The following is a 25893-nucleotide window of genomic DNA, read 5'->3' on the forward strand; positions in this document are numbered from 1 at the left end:
TAAATGGTTAAGAATTAAACGATATAAAATAAGGAATACCTCATACGACCACAGCCTATCGAATAGAACGCATATTTTAGGCACTTTGGCCAAACAACGAACGGTCACACTACTGGGCAAGTGTATATAAAGGGGCGGCCGTCGGCAGAGCGAAGGAATAACGGTTCGCGAGCACCAACGTTTCTTTTTCGAGAGCGGAGTAAATTTTCCAGTCGACAAATAGTGATTGAACACCCAAACGAGATTTATTCGAGACCCGCCTACAAATTGCAAAACAACAGGAGCTGCAATTATACATTCGAATCCGCGGAACAAACCCGTGGAAAGTGCTAGAAAAAATAAGAAGGAAAAACTGTGACGCGATCAAAACCAAAAACAACAACAACAAAACAGTCATCGGACGATAAATAGAATCTAACGCAGAGTCCAAAGCATGAATCTGTCATTCGCTGGCTGCGGATTTCTGGGCATCTACCACGTCGGAGTGGCCGTCTGCTTCAAGAAGTATGCCCCGCATCTGTTGCTGGAGAAGATTGGAGGCGCTTCGGCCGGTTCCCTGGCCGCCTGCTGTCTCCTCTGCGATTTGCCATTGGGTAAGTCACTTCCCTCCGCGTGCATGGGTGGGTCCAAGGGGGTTTTCAGGGGTTGAACCCACCCCTGTGGGTATGAGAAGTTGGAAATCTATCATACTATTTGTACAAAACCTTTTTAGACACCATTTTAGAAATATGTTTGAAATCAAAATTAGCAAAAATTAATATTTTCATTTTTTTTGCCTTACATCATCGATGATGGAATTTTAATTTTTTACCTTTGAAGTACCAAATTTTATATTACCTATTTTTATTTAGTATAGTAAAGTAACTTAAACTTATTTGTTAACATTTTTTATTTTGTTTTCACTTTTAAAGATTGGATTAGAGTCTTAAACAGTTAATGAAACGAAGTATGAAGCTTATTTCTCAAGAATCTGTTAAAAAATAATGTAAAACGGAAAACTACTTTGCTGTGTCACAGTTTGTGTATAAAATGAACTTGGCCTTTTTTCCAATGGTCTTTCATAGAAACCCCCCTAAAAATATTTTCTGCAACCCCTCTGGTATTTTCTCTACGTCTCTCTCCCTTTCTCGCAAAATACACACACACACACACGTACATACGCAAAACAGCTGACTGCAAAAACAACCACTGGGCAGTTCAGTGACTCTGCAAGTGGGAGGGAGATGGAGTGAGAACGAGGGAGGGAGAGCGAGAGAGATGCTGCGGGGCTCAATATAAAACGCATTGCATTGAATTGATAAGCTTGTTTGCGTTTGTAGGTCGCTAGGAAGTCAATGGGGGTCTTTCATAATTGTTTGCGATAGTGTGTGTTTTTGGGCGTGTTTGTTCACATTCGAAGGGGGCTCGTCAGTCGAAAGAAAACTGCGGCGCAGTTGAAAAACCTCACGAAAACAGAAAAACAAGTTTCGTAGCCCGGGACAACGCACTTTTGTAAAAGCGGCACCCAAATCCATCGGCAAATGGTTGGGCTACACAAACACAGCTGTGGGCAAGATAATAAAGTCTTTGTCCTAAGTATTATATGAAAATCAAAAACAAAGAAAAACTTTAAAATTTAACTGATATTAAGAATTATTACCCTGAAACTTAGAAAATATACCATCTTTAAAGCCCAAACTGTTAATCTAATCTAAATTTAAATGAAATAAGTTCAAGAGATTAAACTATACCTTTGGTGATATTTCCCAGGAATTGATTAAAACTGTATTGCGTCAAAATGATTAAGTAAAAACCCCCATTTAATCGTACATACATCTATCACATAACTGTTACCACTATTTCGACCCCAACTGTACGATTACAAACCTATTTTGATCGAGATGCCTGAAGGTCGAGTGTTTATTCATATATTTTGTTTATGCTTAGGAGGCTCGTTCATGGAAAGTCGCTTAGGAATTCGAGGCAAAGCAGTTGTGCTATTGTGGAATCGGGTCTATATATAGCTGTGAACAATATATATAGGGCTTGTAACACGAGTTCTTGTTTTCGATTTTTTATGTGTAACGCTTCGTTTGTATCGTGGGTATAAACATGTCAATCACTGGGGGAACACAAAACTAGCGAGGAATTCAAAAACAAATGTCAGCTGGATTACTCATGGCTACTGCAACGATTGCAGATCGTGGGCCTTATCACTTGACCAGGGTAATCGAGAGCTATAATCTGGAATAACGTCAGCAGAGGCAGCAGCGTTCGATCGTTAAAATAATCAATCGGGTTTTTTATTTGCTTTTATGCCAATGGGATGATCATCACCCCCGGGGCTTAACATGCTCAATTTCCGCTGACTTTGGTTCCATTGAAGTTGCCACACAGGGAATACTACGTTCTGAAATTGGGGGTTTTGATCCCGAATTTTAAAAACAATGCATTTCAAAGAATGCTTTGTTCTGTAAATTATCAAAAGGTGATAATACCATCGATATTCTTACTTGATATTCACAGTATCGATAAGAAAAAGCCTTTTTCTTTTCGTAAATATTAACATTTTTCTTTTTCTTGAGTTACCTTTCTGAATTTATTTACGTCATTGCTCTGGATAATTCCTTTTTGCATCTACTGCTTTTCCGGTTCTCTCGTAGGGTTTTCATTTCTACCTACCTGATCTTCATCCTCAACTGGTAGAAAGTTCTTTAGCCTCGCCAGGTGCTGCAGGTAACTGGAATTTTCCTGTAATTTCAGTTTCCACTTTAATTGCCGCAATTAAATTTTGTCGGTTGCATTTTGATCTAGGTCTATTTGATTACTCAGCACAGAGCGTGTCTAATTTGGACTTTAAAAGTCGTTATGCAGTTCACTTACCTCGTGCAGGGTTTTGGGTCCTAAGTACAGGTACGTATATAAGTACAGAAGTGTTTCACAGACAAAAGACAGACGATTTGTTCCGCCGCCAGATTAGATTTGTGAAAGTTTTTACTTGTTTTCGGGCTTGCCAACAGTGCAGTCACAGGTATTGGACTTGAATTGGAGATCTACAAACTCAATCAAGTCTGGTCTTACTTTAAGTAGGAAAGAAAGTCGGAGATTTAAGCATAATAGTTTATTTTAAAACTTCAAATTCTATTATAATTCTTCAGTCGTTTTACAGTTCTATTACTATTATTATCATCTCCATTTCCTTTGTACTCAATGTGCCAACTTGAATCCAAGGGTTATTCAGATAGGGTGTTGGAAAAACACCTCATCCGACTCTTAATAGACCTATTCATTCATGACCGCTCTTTTATAGCCCTATTTATCAAGTGTTCACCGCACTTCCTCTTTGTTGTTGGCACTCGAACCACTTGAACACGAGTTGGGATGGCCACACGAACTTGTCACCGTATCGTATGACGACGGTACCGCGAACTATATTGCCCAGATATAGATATCTCACACTCTCTCCATTTCACCGACAAGTGGTTAAACCCCCTCTTTGATAACCTCGAATTTTATTTTGCAATCACTTTGGAACACCACTTCGTGCCTTAGTTACAGAAACCCTTATAAACAGATCGTTATCAGTGAATGGAAATTGCCGTGTTTTGATGGATTCTCCCATAAGACTACAGTTCTAGATGCAAATCTGTAAATACGAATATTTAGTCTACGTTTATTTTTAGTGGGAAAGCCAACGGCCGACCTTCAAGTTGAGTTGGCAATCTGGAAATTTTAGAATTCGAACTGCAATTCATTGTTCTGTTCGCATGCGGGCACGATCATACCTATATATTCATTGCTTATCGGTTTGATTTACCTTTATGGGCACATTATGTTATCATGGGGGAGTCATGTTTTGTTGCCGATTTCCGTCGCTTAAAGTCCAAGTTGCGGGTGTATCTGATATTCGCCTACGTAGTATATAGACCACAGACTTCTGAATGGTCTGGTCGTCTGCCCATTCGATTTCGTTGCAGCTGGTAATTCGACAAATATGAGTCAAGTGCAGTTTCGCAATTTAAGTCGCAAATCGGAGCTCTTTGTCTTTGTTTGATTCAGATTGATCGCTATCTATATGGCCGTACTGCTGCCTATATATGCTGCATTCGATTGACGTATTTTGCATTGGGCTTAGTTTCCTATTCCTATACCCAGATGATTAGAGCACAAAGCAAATACTATCTGCATATTTACATGTGGCTTGCAGCTGGTTGTTATACCCTATAACACATAATGCTATCAGCTCTGCGGGGTCCTCTATATGTGGCGTATCTTTCAATGATCTCCTCCGCTCAATCGATCGCCAATGCAAATGGGGCTGTTCACCATTATCGAACGCATTATTGTTGATTGACACACTTTCCGCGGCACACAAAACTAATCCACGATAACACTTGGTCACGGGCCGTGTTTCCAATGGAATTAAGTAGAATACTAGGACTTTCTAAGGGGTCTTAGGGTTTTATTTTGCATGAAATTCAATCTTGACAAAAAAGTATAAAATTAATAACACCAATTCAAGTAAATATCAAATCTTTTTCAAATGAAATGCTAACAAAAGTAGCAGCTGCCTCTGTTCATAAACACAGTTCTATCCTACCTTTCTCTTTTCCTCTTTCAACCTCCCAAAACCACCCTGATAAAAATAAATGAAAGCGACATATCCAAAAGATTCCCGAAATCCGTTGCCAAGTGCAGAGAATTCGTGGCATTGCAACGTGACCTATATAAATAAATGTATTTGTGTAACGGCTGCACAAAGCGCAAACAGAAAACTTATATAGTCAAGGTGATTAGTATGTCTACCGAAAACATCCACTTAAATAATGTAATAAAAAAGGTTAGAAAACTGTACAACTACTTTTAATGAAGGTGATCCACTAAGCATGAAATCATTATATTTTAGGTTTTATAATTATGAAACCATTATATTTTAAGTGTCATAGTGATTAAAACAGGTCGAAATAAGCGAATAAAAAAATGTTACGGACTGAATAGTAAAGAGTGAATCTTAAATAACGAAACAAAACCGTACTCTTTATAAGTCTTCACCAATTAGAAAAACAATGTTAGAAAAAGGAATCCAAATATTTACACATTCTATTAAAAGAAGTTCTGGACAAAGAAGTCTTACAAGTCGAAAGATAAACAGAGCTGTAGTGTAAACATAATTACTATGCCCACTGTACACATATAGAATATGTATGTAAGTGGGTAAACTATGCACAAGCGGAAGAAGCAGAAAATTCAGATATTCTGGTTTCAGTGCTCTTTGAATACAACCACAATATCACGTGATGAGGTCTTTTATTTTGTTTTTGGGTGCCCAGCGATAAGTAGGGAGAGCCCAAGAGAGCCAAATGAGAGGGTATTACACGAATTTTGGGGGTCAGACCTCGGAAATGGGGGTGTGTGAGTACCGCTCTCTTTCTTGTTGAAAGTTTGTTGCCTTTCCTTTTTCCGTTAAGAGCAACAACAACTGCATACGTATGTCATTCCCCCCACTCCCCTTTTCTCTTCGGAAACTTGTTTATTTATCCATGGAAGTCGAGCCCCCAAAGATATTGTATTTTTGGTGCAGCTGTTTGTATGTACGTATGTATTTATGTGCTCGCTCGTTTTCCTCTTTATGTTGTTTACGATTTCGTTTCGTTTTGATTTCCATTTTCCATTTGCCGTTATGCCCCCGGCCTCCAAAGTGGGCGTTAGTTGCACTTGACTTGCGGTTAAAATAGACGTAATACCAGGGGGCAAACTGTACATATCACGAACAGTTATGGTAATAACATTAGAACTCATTAACTTTATGGAATATAATAGGTTGAAAATGGGTGATTCTAATAGATTTTAAAGTTCCACGTCAGAGGTTTTAGTTTGAAGATAAAATGGTATAGTGCTTATAACAGAAAATTCAATTTCTTGAAATTACACTGGGTTACAGAATTTTAATCTTATAAATGTACTGCGTTGAGAAGGTTCCAATAGATTTCACAAATATTGCTTTTAAGCTAGTTATTTTTAATCTTACGTATTTGTTATATGAATACCCCAAAATCTATTAGAGCCCCATTCATTCATGCCAGCAATGTATTCTTATCTTTTATGTAGAAGTTATTACAGATATGTTGATGTGAAGATACCTGCAAATGTAAACCTTATTCAAGGTTAAATTGTATTTATCGGATGGCATTAAGCCAGAGAAGATACGCCCACTTTTCTCATTCCATTTCTGAAAATAAAGCTCATTTAAACACGCAGTTATTATTTGCCTAAGAAAAACAAAAACAGAAATAATTAAGAGGGCAGCACGTTACTTGATAGCGTTGTTTATTCGCATTTTCCTCTCTAGTTTATTATTGTTGTTGACAATCGAAAGCGGAAAACAAAAACAAATTGACATATAACTAGGAATTGGGACCCCCACGGGTTTCATGGGTTCTTCAGCGCGGTTCCAAACTCCATCCTTAACAATAGTGTTCAATGCCGTAGCAGCTTTTGATAGTGTAACTGATAAGCGAACGTTATGTGAGTTGTTTTGCAACTACATATGTATGGGGTTAAACGATTATATAGATTCGATCGTGTGACATAATTCCGGGTTTTACGATAGGTCTCAACCCTAGCATTCGCTGTTCCGCGATTCGTCTTGTGCGATGGCCTGATTTTGTTTTACGTCAATTTATGGAATACAACAAAATTATACAAGATTCCATGAGTGTATTCTAACCTTATCATTTTCTTAGCTGTAGGCCGTTTATTTTCATCTAATCAAAATATTTGGAAAGTACTACTAGCGTGTGGCACTGCGGGGAGCTCGATTTCTTATCAACAAGGCACATGGCACACGCGAAAATACTATTTTTATGGGTAAAATATGGGAGCATAGGTTCAATAAATATTTACCTTTCAAAGTTCTGTAAGCCAACCAGAAAGGTACTTGGGTTTAAGTATCCCAATAAAATGTTTGTAATTTCCTCCTCTGTTTTGAAAACAATATAATACTAGTATTAGGGAAGAAAGCTACCATTTAAAATGGGATGATTCGAACAACGAAAAATATGGGCCATACAAATTTCACATTTTGTTTTCAATTAGCAATTCTTATCAGCAAGTAAAGGTTTTAGAATCGAATGATAAAGCCCTATTATGAAACGAGTTGTATTTTTGTCCCATTCTCAATCTCAAGTTGTACCATATGGTGGAATCCATGGTGACTTATCAGCTCCATAAACTGTTGGTTGGGGGTCGAGTGGCAAATAGAACAAAACAAACACTTTCAAATCACTCAAGGTTCGTACGTCATTTCCCCTCATAAACGGGGCGGGAAATGACCAACAACAATAACACTGCCAAGAGCACCAATTGACCCTTTGGATGACACAATGACGCAAAAGCCACGGGCATCATCAGACGCAGATCAACAATCTGTGGGAAATGCGGGATGAGATAGCCCAATGAACCCGAAAATGTCAATAATTTATAAGCTTGATTAGCAAGGGTATGGAATAAACAGTCGATCTTGTCCAAGTCTAACTGGAAATGTTCTAGAACTATTATTAGATTGATAGATCGAAGTTTTGCTTATGCATTATTTACTAATTAAATTTCGAGAACACGAGATGGGGATCACCACCTTTATAATGCAAAGTCCAACTTTTTATAAGCTAGCTATTACTAAGTTTTAATAAAGAGTTTTTACTAACCACTTTCCTTTATATTTTACAGGTAGCATGACTTCGGATTTCTTCAGGGTGGTGAACGAGGCACGTCGCTATTCTCTGGGTCCCTTCAGTCCCTCCTTTAACATCCAGACCTGCTTACTGGAGGGTCTACAGAAGCATCTACCAGACGATGCCCACAAGAGGGTTAATGGACGCCTCCACATCTCACTCACCCGAGTTTACGATGGAAAGAACGTGATCATCTCGGAGTTTGAGTCAAGGGAAGAGGTTCTCCAGGCGCTGTTGTGCGCCTGCTTTATTCCCGGATTCTCCGGCATCTTGCCTCCCCGATTCCGCGGAGTTCGCTATATGGATGGCGCCTTTTCGGATAACCTGCCCATCCTGGACGAGAACACCATCACAGTGAGCCCGTTCTGTGGGGAGAGTGATATTTGCCCCAGGGATCAGAGTTCGCAGCTATTTCATCTGAATTGGGCCAATACCAGTATTGAGATCTCCAGACAGAACATCAATCGGTTCGTGCGGATCCTTTTCCCGCCGCGTCCCGAGTTCCTGTCCAAATTCTGTCAACAGGGCTTCGATGATGCCCTGCAATTTCTGCACCGCAACAATCTTATCAACTGCCGGCGCTGTGTGGCGGTTCAGTCCACATTTGTGGTCTCCGAGACGGTGGCCCAGCCCCAGGAGTTCGATCCCGAGTGCAGGGAGTGCAAGAAGCATAGAAAGGTGAGGATTCAAAATAAATATACTATACCTTTTGTGTTTAATGTAGACTATTATAACAAATTTTGTTTACCCTTACTAAATATTATTTTTCTTATTTTCCAGGACGCTTTGAGCTCAAACATGCCTCAAACAGTGCTGGATGTGATCCAGGACTATATCGAGCAAGCCAACAAGGGTCTGGCCAACTGGATCTTTAAGCATCGCGGTATTAAGCTGCTTTCTCTGCCCGCCACAGTGCCAATGGACTTTCTCCTGGCGACCATTTCAAAGTAGGTTTGCAATACTTCATTGTATAAAACCAAATTATTAAGCATTATATTTTAAACCTTTTTTTAGAATATCAGCACTGACACCTAAACTTACCAAGCAAGCCAGAATAATGGTGGAGGACTTTATTCTTCAGTTAAACGACGCCATGCGGATACGCTTGCTAAATAAATTCACGGTAAGTTAATTAAATGCTTCCATTCTGATCACGTGGTAAAATAAGCAACAAAAGTGCATTTCAAGTTGAAGGGGTAAACTATGTTGTCCCCAAAGCTATGATTTGAAATTCGAATGAATGAATTTTGAAATGTGTTTTATAATTTAACGAATTGCTTTTTTATTGCAGCTTTATGACCAGCCTCACTTTGATGCCACAGGACTTCTACATTCCAGCCGTTTATATGGACCTCGAGTATCCATTCTTGTGGATGAATGGTGAGTTGGTCTATTACAATCCTCCTCCAAAAAATGGTTAAACTAATATATAATTTAATTTTTAGTGGAGCAACCCCACTGGAGGACGATGTCGACAACTTTGAGCATGTCCTCAAGATGACCACGCACAACGACGCTCTCTACGCCTATTACTACACCGACAATAATACGAACAAGGTGAAAGTAACCGAGATTTTCGACTTCGACGACATGACGGAGCACGACGAGCTGGCCACCGACCTGCAAATATACGAGGGATCGGTTGAGGATCACCCCAATCCCCACCAGCACAGCCACAATACAGTGGTCAGCGAATGGAATGGCGTTGAATCAGGTTAATATCTAAACTAAAATCACCCTTATTAAGCCAAATATCACATCATTATGTAGATAAATCGTATCATTTGCAAATTGAATCAACACCATTTTTTGCAGTACAAATTATGCCCACGACTCCTGAACTACACGACGTAGCCTTTTAATGCTATCTTACACAGTTATCCAAAAACTAAATGACTATAAATGCACCTTCATTACCCTTCACCCACTCAAGCATTAAGTCAAAATTTTAAATCATTGGCAGGTAAATGATCTAAATTATCAATCGATTCCCCTTTATTCCCATTAAAAAGTTTCATTTGATTTAATTTACTTTGGAATAGTAAAACTAATGTGTATGTTTCTTTCCAATGCTCCACAGACTTCTTCATCGATGCCCAGACGCCAACTGTGGAAGATAGTAAAACAACCGCGCCTCAATTTTCCCGGCTGGATTTGGAGCCCGAGTCAGATGCTAGCGTCCTCAGCGATCCTGAGGTTGATCAGAGTTTTGGCACCTCAACGCACAGTACCGATATGTATATAGAAATGGAATGATACGGGATACGAAGGAAGGGGTATTTTGGGGGGACTAGTCCTAGGAACTGTAACGAAACATCTCCAAAGCGGCTCGTAGCAAAGCGAAAAGCCTAGTAGCGTTTCCATTAGTCTAAGTATTAGTCTTAGTACGACCAACGTATGTACCTAATTTAACTTAGCCGTTAGCTGCCATTGTATCATCGCCAGTTCGTAAGCGGCAATTAGCAAATAATTGCACTCTTGTTATTTAGTCACCCTCACACGACTTGTATTACATCCAAATCCCATCTGTGTTTAGCCTAAGTTGATAATGTATAAACAATAAAGCAATAAACAAGATTTATATAATGCTTGGTGTTTAAGTTGATTAGAAATGTGGTGATAGTAAAAATTTTTTATTCCAAGAATAAAATGTTGGAGTATAATAATTGTGTTATAATTGTGTTGGGGAATTGAAAAATAAATCAGTATTCTAAGAATTAGGATTTATAAAAGCAACTGAAGTGATACACAAAATGGATATTTCGAAAAAAAGGGATTATTAAGGAAAGCTTAAAAGTTTTAATATATTTTTTAAAAAGATCTTTTAATAACGTTCCGAGTTCAAATTCGGTTGCATTTATCGATACCCTCTAAAATCGATAGCAGCCCCAAGGTATCGATGCCAAGTGAGTACTGGGGCACTTGGTAATTTCTAGATTTCCGACAACGGTCACACACTGATTATTATTTTTTCTTGTAGCCGACTTATTGTTTTGATTTTGGTTAATTAATTGCCAGCAATCAGCTTAAATTGTGTGTTAAATAGAAGGGCAACTGGGCAGTCACAATATGGAGGCGGTGCCGCGTTTGCATATGCTGTGGTTCGCCCTGAAATCGAGTCCCGAGGGAACCTCCTTTGCGGCTTTGAAGAAGGTAAAGTGAAGAGCGACTAAAAAGGGGAGTGAAATAATTAAGAGAGTCAGAAAAACAAAGAGGAGACTTTATTATGAACTTAATTATCGGTCATCTGCGGGAAATGCGTTGTTTTGTGGAAACTTTGGTGGCGTATTATTCCTCCTTATGGTGCAATTGCATTTTCCAAAGCTCCCCCGTTTTCCCTACTTTTGAGGCCCCCTTTGTCTGGTAATTTGTCTGGCGACTGAGTCATCGCCGTCATCTGATCAACTCTACAAACAATGAGTTATAAACAAACAAACAGAGAATCGTGGGTAAATGCACTCAGGAACCTTTTAGCTTTTGGGAAACTCTTTACCCAATTAGAGTTTTCAATGCATAACCAACATTGAAGGCTAGTTTAAGGGCCTGTTACCTGGAAAAAGCTTATAATACTAACTGTTAGTATGGTAGATGTGTCATACTTAGCGATACCCATGAAACATTAAGAAAAGTTTATTTTCTATGTTCTATGATGTTAGCTTAAAAAGTGTATAATCCAAGAATATTCTTTGTCTATACTAACTATATTAATACATACATTAAAATCTAATCAAAATCTACCATTTTTATTGACGACTTTTTTAAATAAGCTTGAAAGATAACTGAGATTAGGATTGGGATTTTTACTAAACTGTTAAAATTGTCATTGTCTTTCAGTACATTGCGGAATTCTACCATGAGGACCCAGAGGCCTTTTCCAAGGAGGTTCACGCCCTGGAGACCCTTCGCAACCAGGCCATGCGCACCACCAAGGATGGAGCTCCGGTGATGAAGCGCTACTACTGCCAGCTACACGCCCTCCAGAATCGATTTCCCCAGCTGGCGGATCGTGGGATCTTCACCTTTACGTGGAAAGATCTCTATCACAGTGCTGTTCACGAGGTCAGCGATTTGCGATTCGAGCGGGCCGCCGTGCTGTTCAACATTGCCGCATCCCACACGCAATCGGGAGCTTCTGTGACCCGTGGCGATGTCGACGGCATGAAGATGGCCTGCACACACTTCCAGGCGGCCGCCTGGGCCTATGGCGAGCTGAGGGAGCGCTATGCCAATGTCAATAGTGGCGGGGATTTCATGACCCAGGAGCTGCTGGTGTTCCAGCAACAAGTGTGCTTTGCTCAGGCACAGGAATGCATTCTGGAGAAATCACTGATTGATAACAGAAAGCCACACATTGTGGCCAAGGTTACTGCTCAGATTGTGGTCTACTATGGAGCTGCACTCGCTGCTCTGCTGACCGGAGGAGATGAGGGTCCAGTGGCCCAGGTCATCGATAGCTCTGTTTATAAACTGTGGAAGAAATACGTCCGTTTCAAGATCAACTATCTGACTTGTATATTGTACCTGTACCAAGGGCAACATTCCGAGGAGAAGCGTCAGATGGGCGAAAGGGTGACGCTCTACCAGGTGAGTAAATCTATAAATTCTTCTAGTTATATCTTTAATTGTAATAATACCTCCTATAGGCCTCTTGGGACAAGCTAGAAGAGGCACGCAAAGAGTCCAAGGGTCTACCCGATCAGCGAGAGATTAATGAATCCCTGAGTTTCACCGCTGATGTTGTGGAGGCCAAGCGCAAAAATGCCAAAAACGAGAACGAGTTCATTTACCATGAGTCGGTGCCAGAACTATCCACCATTGCTGCGGTACAAGGTGCCAATTTGGTGAATGGAATAGGCTTTCAAGTTACCGACGAGGAGCACTCGGGACCAGATATATTTGCCCGATTGGTGCCCATGAAGGCCCACGAAGCCAGTTCTTTGTACAGCGAGGAGAAAGCCAAACTGCTGCGAAAGTATGGAGCCCTGCTGGAGGAGAAGGACACCCAACTGGAGGCCTACATGAGCTCCCTTACCTTGGATAATCTGAATATTAACGAGGAACAGGCTAATAAGCTGCCTCAGGGCATCGTCGATCGCTGTGCTGCCTTGAATGCCAACAAGACTGCTATTAGCGATCTTGTGGAGGCCATGTCTCAGCTGGCTGAGATTACAGCCGATGTGGAGACAAATCTGGGCGAGATATCGCAAATGTTGGAGGCTGAATCCAAAGCGGAGCGGGAGTTTCAATCCGCCAGCGGTGTTCAACGAACTCCAAATGCTCATATCACTGAGTTGACCCGAGAGTTCCAAAAGTACAGTGAGGCCCATGCCCGCGCAGGGGAGTCTAATAATACCCTAAGAAAAGCCATGAGCCTGCACGTAAATAACCTAAAAATCCTGGCCAGACCATTGCCTGAGATTCAACAACTGATGCCCAAACTAAGTTCAGAATTGAATACTACCGAAATCTTTAGAGATGTGAAACTAATACTCAATAAAGTCAACGAAATGAAGGCCCAGAGGGCTCAGTTTCATGCGGACTTGAGGATAGCCATCAATGAGGATGATATAACTGGCAAAGTGATTGCCCATGGTGGGCAGGAGGGTCTCCAAGCTTTATTCTCCACCGAACTGGCTAAGCACGACAAGATCACCGAACTTCTGGACCAGAATATGGTGGCCCAGGCCAATATTCTGCAAGCTCTAACTGAAAACTATGCCAAGGCAGCTCCAGTTTTAAAGACACTTCAGGACGTGAAGCAGAAACGTGAGCACTTCTACAGTTCTTTGGCGGCCTCTTACGACGTTTATGAGGATCTTTTGGCCAAATCCGCCAAAGGCTTGGAATTCTACAAGAAATTGGCTGGGAATGTGCAAAAGCTGCTTACCAGATTTAGATCTGCCAGGGATGTTCAATCCGAAGAGCGCCAGCAAAGGATGCAGAGCGTCAAGGCGGCGACGCCTCCAGTGGTCAGCAAACCGACTCCGGAAGCAGCTCCAGCGCCAGCGGTTAGTAGCACTCCCAAGCTGAGGGATTATCTGAAGGCTAAGGCAGCAATGGCGGATGCCTCAAATCCCACAACTTCTGGCTATGTGCCCACAGTGCGTCCGGTGCCGGTGGGTTCGGAGAATCCCACCCAGGCCACTTGTTCCTATGCCACTGCACCGCCGAATGAGCCACCTCCGCCGTACAGCCTTACTCAACAGCAGTATTTCGACCCCAGTGCCGCAGGATATACGAATCCCATGTATCAACAGCAGCAGCAGCACATTGCTCCTCCGGCTTACAAGGCTCAAGCATCTCCCAACTCGCAGACCCTGCACGGAGCAATGGCTCAGATGAATCTGCAGAACCAGGCGCAGGATAACAGCCAAGCGGGCTTGGGATACAGCTACGGATATCCAAGTGGAGCAGTGCCTCCGCTGGCCTATGCTGCACCTGGAACAGCTCCCGCAAGCTCAGCTTCCCAGGGATTCAACGTCCAGCAACCGTTGTATGTGGCCACTTCGGGTAATCCCAATCCGGTTGCAAATCCCAGCGAGGTACCAGCCTCCTTGCAGGCACCGTTTGTCGTCAATCAAATGTCCAATCCTTACCAAACAGCCGGAGGCTATCCAGGACAGGCTTATCAACAAACTCAACAGGCAGCTTATCCACCGGCAGGTTCTGGTTACTCAGCAACTCCGCAGTCCTTGGGTTATACTCCAAGTCAGCAGCAACAACCTGCGGCATATGCGCAGTCCCAAACAACACAGCAACAGGTGGCAGGCTATCCGCAACAGCCATCGACAGGATATTCCCAATCGTTGACACCTCAGCAACCTGCAGGATATCCCCAGTCACAGACGCCGCAGCAACAGATGACCGGCTATCCCCAATCTCAACAACCCACGGGATTTACACAGTCGCAAACGCCTCAACAGCAGCATACAGTTTATCCACAGACACCGCAGCAACAGACAGGAGGATATACCCAAACCCAAACACCGCAGCAACAAGCAACAGGATATCCCCAATCCCAATCGCAGACACCACAGCAACAGCAAGGAGGATATCCCCAATCCCAGATACCGCAGCAACAGCCAGGGGGCTATCCCCAATCCCAAACACCGCAGCAACCACTGGCATATCAGCAGCAACCATCGGCCTATCCACAACAGCAGCAATCTTCGGCAGTTGCTCCTCAGCAACCTTCTCTGTATCCCTCGCAAGCTGTACAAGCATCTCCTCAACCCATTCCAGCCCATCAGTCTGTGTCATATCCACAGCAATACAGTGATACCAATGCAACTCTAGCTTCAGCTCCTGGCGTTTCTCCTGTTCCGAGTCCTGCTCCAACTCAGACTCCAGCACCCACTTCATCTCAAGCTTCAGCTGTCACCTCTCCCAATCCTGGAGCCACCTACAGCAGCTATTCCAACCATCCTGGCTACAGCTTCAATCCCCAGACAGGTCAATACGAGTACAGCAGTGGCTATCAGCAGGAAAGCAGTGCCTTGAAGGGATCCCAGGCATCTCAGAACTACCAGTTCAGCCAGAGTGGCAAGCAGCAGTCGGTGGGAACCACAGATTCGGAGAACGCCAATCGCAGCAATTCGGCAACGGGATTCAATGTGAGTAATAGATAGACACCATTTTGTGATCCTAAATAATAAATACGTTTATCCCTCAGTCACCTATCGTGTCCCACACCAAGGCTAATGTGCCAGCCAAGGAATCCACTTCGGCGGAGGAGGGTATGGAGTCGTCCAACTACTATTCTGCTCCCTATGGCTACCATGGCAGTGTGACGCCCCAGCCGCACCAACAGCAGCCCACTCCCACGCCTCCAACGGGCTCCATTTATATGCTGAGCGGAGCACAGAGCACAGCTCAGACGCAAACAACCACCAGTGGACCACCCTATGCCTCCTCCAGCGCTACGGCCAAGGCTGAACCCAAAGCGGAGGTAGTGGCTCCCAAAGTAACCAGCAATGTGGATCTGCTTAGTGACCTGGACATCGACTGCTCTGTGGCTGTGCCGCCGCCCATGTTGCCGCAACCCGTGCTGCAGCCGCAGGTGGTGGCCACTCCCACGCCTCCGGGAAGTCAGGTGTCGGCTCCAGCTAAAGCCGAAAGTGTGGTAGAGGTAAATATATATAAAACATATTGTATTATCTTCTAATGAAAAATTTCTTCCAGCCCATTGCGCCCAAAACGCCAGACATTACCACAGCAGCCGTGGAAGAAGTATCTTCAACTCCAGCTTCTATACCATTACCTCCAAAGTGCACCAGTCTGGACAATCTCTCCAACTGCTCTGACCTAAGTTCCCTGGAGAACTTTGATTGGGACTCGGTCTCGCTTACACATTCCGCCAGTGAAAATCAGCAAAAGGCACCTGCCGCCAATGGCCATTCGAACAATTTTGCATTCCAAGCCGAAACCTTTACCGATGAAAAGACCACCAAATATTTCCAAAAGGAGGTGGAGAGCTACGAAAAATTGCTGGAGAATCTTCATGTGAAAATGCTGAATGGGAAGACCCAACTGGGGGCCAAGTGGCAGGAGTTGCAGCAGAAACTGGACAAAGACGCGAGTGCCAACAAGAGATCCACCACCATTGCGAAATTGTTCCCGGAGAAGAATCGATCGCTCGATTGCCTGCCCTTCGATCATGCTAGAGTGAAACTGGACAAGCAGACAGATGACTATATCAATGCAGCCTACATGAAGGTGGGTGATCATCAGTATAAAATAGTGTATCTTAAAAGATTTCAATGTGTTGAGTCCGAATCTGAATTGCCACTTAAAAGCACATTCGTCCACTTTATTATATATCCTAAACTTCAAATTTTTAAAATATGTTTTTATTTTAGAACTTGAGTGCCGGCTGTCCCAATTTCATCGTTGCCCAGACTCCGCAGGCGAATACCATCAACGATTTTTGGTCCATGATCTGGTCAGAAAAGTCACGCACTGTGGTTTGTCTGCATACCACAAACGAGGTAACATTAACACGAATATCTGAATCTTTTAAATTTACTTATAAAACATTTTTTGTATAGCTTTTTGATCCCTACTGGCCTCAGATATTGGATCAGACCACTCACTACGATGATTACACCGTGACCTGTGTGAAACTGCAGCAACTTAGCCACTGCTCCGAGTACCAACTCAAATTATCCATGCATGGAGCAGATGCCGTGCTGGATTTATCTCTTCTGCAGCTAAAACAGTGGACTAAGGGGTAAATATATAGAAATTAGTTAAGTGAACAACATAAATTTAATGTATTTATGATAATCTCTTACAGTGCACCTGCTCAACTTTTGGGAGTGGCTCAAAATGCGCTGGAGACCCATCGACAGCGATGCCAGGCGGCTAATGCTCCTAATTCTCCGCTCATTATGAACTGTTTAACGGGCTCCGAGCGTTCCGAACTGGTGGCCATTGGTGTGTGTGCCATAATAGCCACTCAGAACAAGCAGCCCATTCTGCTAAGTATGTATAATTTAGTTAAGATCGGCGTTATATATAATATTTTAATATTCAAATACCCCCTTCAGATACGGTTGATGTTTGGTCGCGCATTTGTGCACAGCGTCAAAATTCCCTGAGAGATTCAGCCATCCTGGAACAGTCCATGCAAATCGTGCTTTGCAATGCTCACAATGTCCTTAACAAGCGTAAGAACTTATAAATTCCCAAGATATATTTATTTATTATTTAAATTTGATTTTTTTCCATTTAGGTGGCATAATGACCTCATATCAAATGAAGATGGCTCCGCAGGTGACTGCCAAGGAGCAGCAGGAGACCAAGGATCCGCTCAACGAATTGGATGCACTTTGGAAGCTGAAATAAACGACTGAACCAACCAATCGCGGCAGAGAACTAAAGATATATTTCTAATCAAACACGAGTATTTATACAACTATTTAATTGTGCAAACCTATTTTCAACGATCTGACATTGTTGCAAACAATTTAAGGCAAGAGAAAAGTATTTAAAGGGATATCAAAATCATTTTTTTATCTATATCATAATCTACTCTTTCAACTGTTATATAAAGTGTATTTCGAAGCGAACCGAATCGTGATGTTAATGGGATATTGTCAAGCGTTTCAAACCACTCTAAGCGAGTATATTATATATCAATTTAATAAAATACATACAAATCAAAAGCATTCCTGGTGAAAAATGTCATAATAGAGAGCTATTTTAATAACAATCATGAAGGTGATTACGATCCGTTGGAAGACTTGCTTGCCAGGTCTTATAGCTATTACTTATATATTAAGTGCCCTGCTGTTTTTTGGCATGGATATAAACCATATTGAGCCGCTGGAACCCAAAAAAGTAAAAAATCAGACTAAGATATTCAGAAAGATTGTAAAAACTGAACATAGACCTTATGGAAGAACCCGGGAAAGTGTTCTAAGCAGTCCAGAGGTGAAACCCCGATATCGGTTCAGCGGCGGTAGGACTGGAGTGAAGTTCGTGATTGGAGTGCCCACTGTTCTGCGTCCCAAGAGAAACTATGTGCTACAAACAGTAAACTTCTTAATCCGTCGGATGACTCCGGAGCAGCGCGACAATAGCCTAATTGTGATTTATGTGGGTGAAACCAAACTCGAGTTTGCCAAGTTCATAGTTAAGGAATTGAGTACGAATCATTCGATGCATATGCAATCGGGTCTTATCGATGTGATTGCTCCACCACTGAATTATTATCCCAACTTCTCGAGACTGCACATCACTCTGCACGACGATCCGCAGAGGGTTCGGTGGAGGACCAAACAGAACCTGGACTACATATACCTGATGTCCTATGCCAGAACCAAAGGATCTTACTATTTGCAGTTGGAGGACGATGTGTTGTCGAACGAGGGTTTTATGGACTACATACAGAAGTTTGCCTTGCTGCATGGGCACTTTCGGTTTGCCCAGCAGCCCGACTGGATTGTGATGAGCTTCAGTGACCTGGGCTTCATAGGAAAGCTCTTTCCCACCGCCGTTCTGAGTTCCTTTGTGACCTACCTGCAGCTGTTCTACAATGATCAACCCATTGACTGGCTTCTCCAGAGTTTTGTGACCCTGCAGAGCTGCCGCTGGGATAGTATTTCTAATCCGGATTGCCAGAGGGACTTTGAATCCAGATTACTTCGTGCTGCTCAATCTCAGTTCCAGCATATGGGCGCCTTGTCCTCGCTGGCGGAAAAGAAACAGCATCGAAAGGATGGTTTGTTCAACCAGAATCTTGGCAGGCAGCGCATGCAACATCTGCGCCAGCCCCTTAATCTGATCGCATCCCACCGGAACTCGCTCATAAAACAGAATCCCAGCCTGCAAACGGGCGAAACTTTTATTTGGATCTATATGCCTCAAATGCCCAAGATGATGAGGTATCTCATAAAGAATCAGTACAAGAAGACACAGATCCGCATCCGTAATTCCAAGGGAACGGAAATAAATCTGGCTGAGTTTAATATAGAATTGGTGAAGGGTTCGCCCAAATTGGTAATGAACAGCTCATCCACCGAACAATGTGGATTCGTTATGAGCCATACTGTCCAACAAGATGATGAAAAAGATGAGAATGGCGAAAAGATGCCTTATAATTACATGTATTACTACATTAAGGAAGAACCCGAGGGCCTCACCTGGTTTCGAAGATTTCTTTGGACCTCCAATGGATCTTGTGGCCAAGAATTGGGAAAGTTAATCCTGATTTTAATGTTGGTTCCACACATATTAATTTTTTTGGGTTAGGAACCATTAGAGTAACAATTTTTCTGTAAAATGGAAGTTTTGTCTTAACAGAATTTTTTAAATACCTACTATTAAAATATATCTGATGGAAACCATATCAAACCATATACTTTAAAGTTATTAAAGGCACATAAGAAAGTTCCATTTCAAATATTTGAATTATTTATTAAGCTTATACACACATTACACGCATATTTGTTTGTTCATGTTTGATTCGATTAAGTTTTGAGTTCTCCCAACGGCTTATGAATATTGTAAAAGTAATTTGTAATAATTCAGCTACGATCGTTTTGTGTCGTGGAAGGGGAAGCCTATAATGCCAGCTAATGTATAATTCAGTTTGATCACTATCAACTATTATTGTTGCTTGTTAATTGGTTGCAATTTGGCAAAATTAGTGTTTCGGGGAGAGCGAGTGCCGTAAATTATTGTTGCTAGTTGCCGCACACATAACACAGGGATATATAAAAATATATTTATGTACGTATGATTATGCCATAGTAAGTATATGCAAAACATTTGTTTAATTTGTTCAGTTTATCGAAAGCAGTCTACAATATTTGTTTCATTATATATAGCGGCACATGAAATGAAGTGGGCTTATTATTTGGAAATTCAAAAATGCATTGCATCGAACTTAAGTTATGAATATATGCCACTATATATTACAATTCTCGTTACTCAACAGGAACCAAGTTTAAACAATCATCTCATTCTTGTTTATTCGCCTACAGTTTTGTCATAGTCTATCAAAAAATTTGGCGTTTCCAATTAGTTAAACCAATCATAAATTTTGTTGTATGTATATAAAAAAGGTTTTCTTTATATGGTTTCTTTTTCATTTGGAATTTCGTTCTAGAATAGCTAATCAGCGATGTTTAGTTTATATTTACGTGTATATATAATTTAGGTTTTTATTTCCTTCATTGTTATGCAAAAATTATTAACAAATCACAGTAAAAAAGCAACAATGCTAAAAATCGTTTCGTTATTTTATGCTTCAATGTTTATGTTAATGCATTTAATATTTATGTGGTTATGGCTTCAAGTTCAAGGAGGTGGCTATATATAACTGATTCAAGCATGCTGGATGAATTCATAAAATTAAGATAAATTATTAGAGTAGAGGAATACTTTCAACCAATTAATACAGTAATTTAACTTAGATGTATAACATTGTTCTATTGTATCTTATTTTGCATATTTGATCGATAAGATTTCAGCGAGTTCGAGATTCATGCTCACGTGAAAGTTCAGCAAATGAAAACAAAATAAATTGGAATGTGGTTTTTCAGCTGCCGATAAAATGAGGTTAACACTTAAAGCTAAAGCAAAGTAAACCAAAAGATATTATTCGAGTAACAAAGAAATACGGGGTAGTCGCTTCAGTTACATAGCCCACAACTTGATCCACACAATATTTATCAATAGATTTTACCACCATGAAAAAATGGAAGGGGCACTTGGAGTACATATATCAAATCCATATGAAAAAATACACTGATAGCTTGGGATTCGGTAAGAGTTACAGCAGACTGCAGGCCAATGATATGGCCGAGTTTTATAACGCTTAAGTTAAAGAAACCCTAACAAATTGGTTCTGGGGATAAATGATAATATTATTGGTCTGCAGTCATACTAAAGTCTTAAGGTTGGGTATAACCACTTACAGTTAGGAGAGCGAGAGAGTTACGTACTGGGGGATTATTTACACATCGAGATAATTGAGGGTAAAAGCATCATTCGAAAAATATACACATAGATGTACAGTTATTAGGACGGGTCGATTTGTTTCAATGCAAAAAACATGAAAAAGTCTGGGGAGCGAACGTATTTTTAAAGCATCGATAGAAAAAATCTATTGTATATTCCATACAATTTCTCACGCAACTACTTCAAAATACTAATTCGCTCCCAAGGCTTTTTCTCAACAAAATCGACACGATCCCAACAGATATAGACAAATTGTGGATGAGGATTAAATTGGACATTAACTGGAGGGGATTTTCCGGATATCTGCTCTTATTCCTCCCAGTCCTGTCGCTGCCTGTGGCGATGTAGCAATCAGCTGCCCGCCACAAACCGTGGCTTCGCTGCATTCGCCTCCGATTTCGGGTCGCTGCCCCACTCCTGTAGTTCGATCTCGCTGAGCAGGGCCCAATTCTCGCTGTCGCTGTGCACGTGGAGGCGCAGCTCCTTGATGGCACCAATCTTAGCATCCAACAAACCCTCGGCCACGCCTAAACTATCAAATGAACCCACTACCAGATAGCCATCCGTGGTGGTGTTGTAGTTGCTCCACACAGAGGAATTCTCGCTCAGCGTATCCGCCGGCAGAAGCTCCACCGTGGTGTTGTAGAACCTATCCGAAGGATGCTCAGAGTTTCCACTACGGAACAAATAGTGCCTCAGCTGCGTGGGTCGCTCAAATACAATCTGCACCAAATCCCCGGGCTGTGGCAGCAAGCCCCAGAAGTAGGATTCACCTCTATAGGCTCGTTTCAATAGATAGTTCTTGTATGGAGCAATGTTGGACTTAACCAGAGCCGGTGGATTATGTGTATGGGCGTAGTATTGCGGCACCTTGCTGCCAAACTGTTTGTCCTTAAGCTTTTGCACCTTTCCCCTCAACGAAGAACTTGTGCCAATGTGTTGGAATAGGGACTTTCGAAAGTGCTGCCAGTACTTTGCCTTTTCAGCATTGCAATGCTTCTGATCCTTGTCCGTTCGGCACACCTTGGACTCGATAAAATAGGTGAGCAACCAGTCCACGGGCTTGTCGTTGTAGAACATTTGGAAGTAGGTGATCAGGTATGGTAGCTCCGCACTCTTGAACATCTTGCCAATAAAGCCAAGCTGACAGAAGTCCAACACAAACCAGGCCGGCTGATCGGGTTTGGTCAAGGCGCTCTTGATCAAGGCGAATTTCTTCATGGTGGTTATAAACTGCCGTTTGGTCAGTATATCATCTTCCAGTTGAACGTAGAAGGTGCCCTTCGAATGCGCGTAGGCCATCAGGTATGCAAAGTCCAGATTCTGCTTACTGCGCCATTTAACGCGCTCCAAAGGATCGTTTAGAGTGATGCGGAGACGCTCAAAATTGGGATAGTAACTAGGAGCTGGAGCTATTATATCAATCAGTCCACTTTCCACGTACTGCTCGAAACTGGTCTCGATTTGCCGGGCAATCAGTTGCACCGAGTCGAGGTCTGTTTCCCCAATATAGACAATGATCAACGTTTCGTTCTGCTCCTCGTCGTTCATGTTCTCGATGAGATTGTGGAGGGTTCCGAGGAGATAGGATTGCTTCTCCCTCCGCACGGTGGGCACACCCAGAACAATGCTGACATCCGAACGACCCTTGCTTTGCAAGTAAGCCGGTCGCAGGGAACCAGCGTCGTCCAGTAGATGCGGCAGAAAGTGATAGGCATTCGGGAGTCTTATATTCTGACTCCTGGCCATCGAACCATTGGCACCGCCACCTTTACTAAAGTGCGAGGCATTTCTCAGCAGCTGCCTGGCCTCGGGACTCAGTCCGTCCAGCAGATTGGCCACCTGCAAAGGCGGTGGCGGCGGCGGAGGAGCACTCGCCCCCGTTCCATTGACACTCTGCAACTGGCCCAGGTACTGGGAAAGCAGGGCCACATCCTCTTGGCGAGCACGGTACATGGACTCCAAGTACTGCAGCCGCATATGGCATTCGGCCAGGCGCTGGGTCAGCGACTGTTCGGTGGATAACTCGGGTCCCATCACCATCAGGATCACAATGCAGGGCGCCAGCACCAGGGCCGTCACTATCAGCATACAGTTCCGCTGCCTAATCTTGAACATCTTTGCCGCTCCCCTGGATTCCTTCGCTGGCTGTTGTATTAATTAGCTAACTGTTTGCCTTGGGGCTGCTTGGCTTCCGCCGCTGGGTTGGCTTTTGGCTCTGGCTCGGTCTCTGGTTCGTTCTGCTGGCGCCGTTCCCTGGGGCCGGCTGTCATCCTCATTCCTCCTATGACTAATGCAGGCGCTGCAATAAAAACAAGGCACTTGGTTTTTACACGGTCAGAAATAATTGATTAAAGATAGGTAAGTACATGCTTATGCCAAAATGAAAATAATATACCATAATAAATATTATATTATATAATATAATAATATAATATTATAAGATCTTCCACATAAAAAAGTAAAAGACCTGTATCTGAGCAATGGAATTTCTAATTTTTAAATGAATATAATCATAATAAATTTAACCCAAAAAAATTAAATACAGATAGGGCTATGTAATAAGTATTCATTTCCACCTATTTAATTAAATTCCTATTATAATTATTTTTAAACGAGCAAATAGCCTTGTATTATTAGCAAAATAGTATAGTAATATAAGTATAGGCTAGTCGTTTTCAGACGTGTTTTTCTATGAAATACAAGTGTAGTTGCTAATTTATTGTTCTTTTTTAGAGTGTGCCCGGGTGGGGTGGCCCTTAGGGTGAGGGATTTGAAGGTCGCACCGTTTAACGGTCTTTGTAGATGCCTTTTGCCTTACCCGAGTTGGATTAACGACGTCGTCGGTGGTGGCAGCTGTCGCAATTCTCGCCACATGACCTGGCCGTGGGTATAGAATAATAATAATTGTTATGTACTGTGCACTCGAGACGTTGGCAGGCAGTAGACCTAGACTTACATGGCCAAGACCCCGGAAAGCTTTGTTCTCCTCGTCGCCGCCAAAAGTTCGATCGGTATCGGTGGGTCTGAAAGTGGAGGAAACGCTGTTTACTGTTTGTTAATTGGTATAGTTGGGGTCTGGCAAAGCCAAAATAAGGTATTTTTAGCGCTAGACGGTTGTACAGGGCTAGTATTATTTATGGGTCCCTTCGGTATCTACTTTTTGATATTATAAATTCCACAAAGATTAGCCCCAGTTAATTGAAAAATAATCAAATTATTCAGAAATAATTGCCAACAACATTTATATTTTTTATATCCTAAGGAGTATCCAAAGTATTTCTTAAACCTCATTTGCGGAAATGGAGCAATGTGCTACAATTATTAGATGTTGAAAAGAAAGGCATTTAAACACAGAAGTTGTAAAAAGATCTAATAGATTTTTTATTTCTTGTTTGAATGTTTTATATTGATTAATAAATATATATTATTATGAATTTAAGGATTGAAAATGTTTCTTGTGGTTCAAATATGTTAAATGGTATCTTCAGTGTACATAATCATACTTTTAAAAGGACTTTTGACTATCTCAACTTTAAGAACTTTATGTATTACTTCATAATGAAATAAAAATATACATTTTTTTACATGCCTAAACCATAATATATTACATATAAAACTCAAATAAAATAAATGTCTTGTAAAAACTTAAGCTAAGTTTAGACTGACAAAATATTTCTTCACATACAAATATGACAACAATATAAATTATGTTCTATGAGAGTTCATGGTCCTTAAAAATCGGATTGAATTTAATTAAAACTTCGATAAGTTCAAGTCTAGAGAGTTCAACTGCATACTTTAGGGATCCTAACTTTAAAAAAAGTTTTCAAAACCAAATTTAGGTACCCCCACTTTTTATGGGATCCCTTTTAACCGGGTATAAGTTCTTCGAGATCGAAGATCGTTTTTGGGCAATGTGCGAACGTTAACAATGTGGGGATATTAGTTTTCGCACTCCGTTTAGCGTACATGGGCGAAAGTAAACAGTAAACAATGAGTACAAAAGATAAACAGATAAATAGGTAAATAAACAGGAACACCCAAAAGTTCGCACCCACGCACATACACACGCACACGCACACCCTTATTTACTCACACTTGATTGCAGCTCAAATAGGCGAGTAAGTGAATTAGTTAATTAATAAGCACTTAAATAGGAACAAATTGAACGCAGTGGCCTCTGTTTATGCCATCTATGGATTTTGTACGCTGTGTGTGTTGTTGCCAATTCGAAGTTTTTTCCCCTTTTCAGGTGCTCCCCGATTTTTCGCCATACGTTTTCGCACGCGTTGTTCGTTGTTTTTACATCTTTACGTGGGCCCGCCGCGTGCGTTATGTAAATGCAAGTGATGTAAATTATTGCAGCACCGCGCGATTGCTATTTATTTGCAATTTAACGCAAAATACAGCGGGGAAATTCGTTTCAACGCCCCGAGCAAAAACAACAACAGGCTGGCCCAGCAATCGTTATCGTTTCAAGGGTTGCCAGACAATTGCCGCTCCTTGACATGGTCACACTTCTCTGTTATGGTTAACAGAGACTGTTACTGTGATAAAACTGCACCAATAGGTTTTATTTAAAATATATATAGAAAGCTCAAAAAATCACAGAATAAATAAAATATGTAATTAAATTTAAACTTTAGCATTTATATAAAAATTAAAATTAAATAAATAATATTTTCATTGAATTTAAAATGTTGCTTTCCGTTAT

At 41.6% G+C, this 25893-nt stretch overlaps 4 protein-coding genes across 4 annotated transcripts; 3 read left to right on the plus strand and 1 right to left on the minus strand.

The window, feature by feature from the left end:
• Nucleotides 1-148: 148 nt before the first annotated feature.
• On the plus strand, nt 149-10295 carry LOC119554167 (patatin-like phospholipase domain-containing protein 2). The gene is made up of 7 exons (XM_037864956.1): nt 149-593; nt 7705-8387; nt 8490-8656; nt 8724-8832; nt 9001-9089; nt 9155-9423; nt 9790-10295. The coding sequence occupies exons 1-7, from the start codon at nt 434-436 to the stop codon at nt 9963-9965; spliced, it is 1653 nt and encodes a 550-aa protein (XP_037720884.1). The 5' UTR covers nt 149-433; the 3' UTR covers nt 9966-10295.
• Nucleotides 10296-10645: 350 nt separating this feature from the next.
• Nucleotides 10646-17779, plus strand: LOC119555305 (tyrosine-protein phosphatase non-receptor type 23). The gene is made up of 10 exons (XM_037866622.1): nt 10646-10862; nt 11544-12293; nt 12353-15322; nt 15382-15837; nt 15891-16424; nt 16568-16696; nt 16757-16938; nt 17005-17192; nt 17258-17377; nt 17443-17779. The coding sequence occupies exons 1-10, from the start codon at nt 10779-10781 to the stop codon at nt 17553-17555; spliced, it is 5526 nt and encodes a 1841-aa protein (XP_037722550.1). The 5' UTR covers nt 10646-10778; the 3' UTR covers nt 17556-17779.
• Nucleotides 17780-17900: 121 nt separating this feature from the next.
• Nucleotides 17901-19609, plus strand: LOC119555307 (alpha-1,3-mannosyl-glycoprotein 4-beta-N-acetylglucosaminyltransferase B). The gene has a single exon (XM_037866625.1). The coding sequence runs from the start codon at nt 17925-17927 to the stop codon at nt 19461-19463; it is 1539 nt and encodes a 512-aa protein (XP_037722553.1). The 5' UTR covers nt 17901-17924; the 3' UTR covers nt 19464-19609.
• LOC119555306 (alpha-1,3-mannosyl-glycoprotein 4-beta-N-acetylglucosaminyltransferase A) lies at nt 19603-25634 on the minus strand. The gene is made up of 4 exons (XM_037866623.1): nt 25276-25634; nt 24136-24202; nt 23998-24056; nt 19603-23478 (listed from the first exon to the last, which is right to left on the minus strand). The coding sequence occupies exon 4, from the start codon at nt 23292-23294 to the stop codon at nt 21528-21530; it is 1767 nt and encodes a 588-aa protein (XP_037722551.1). The 5' UTR covers nt 23295-23478; nt 23998-24056; nt 24136-24202; nt 25276-25634; the 3' UTR covers nt 19603-21527.
• Between the last annotated feature and the right edge of the window lie 259 nt (nt 25635-25893).

Source organism: Drosophila subpulchrella, chromosome 3L, assembly GCF_014743375.2.
Source record: "Drosophila subpulchrella strain 33 F10 #4 breed RU33 chromosome 3L, RU_Dsub_v1.1 Primary Assembly, whole genome shotgun sequence".
NCBI classification, from domain to species: Eukaryota; Metazoa; Arthropoda; class Insecta; order Diptera; family Drosophilidae; genus Drosophila; species Drosophila subpulchrella.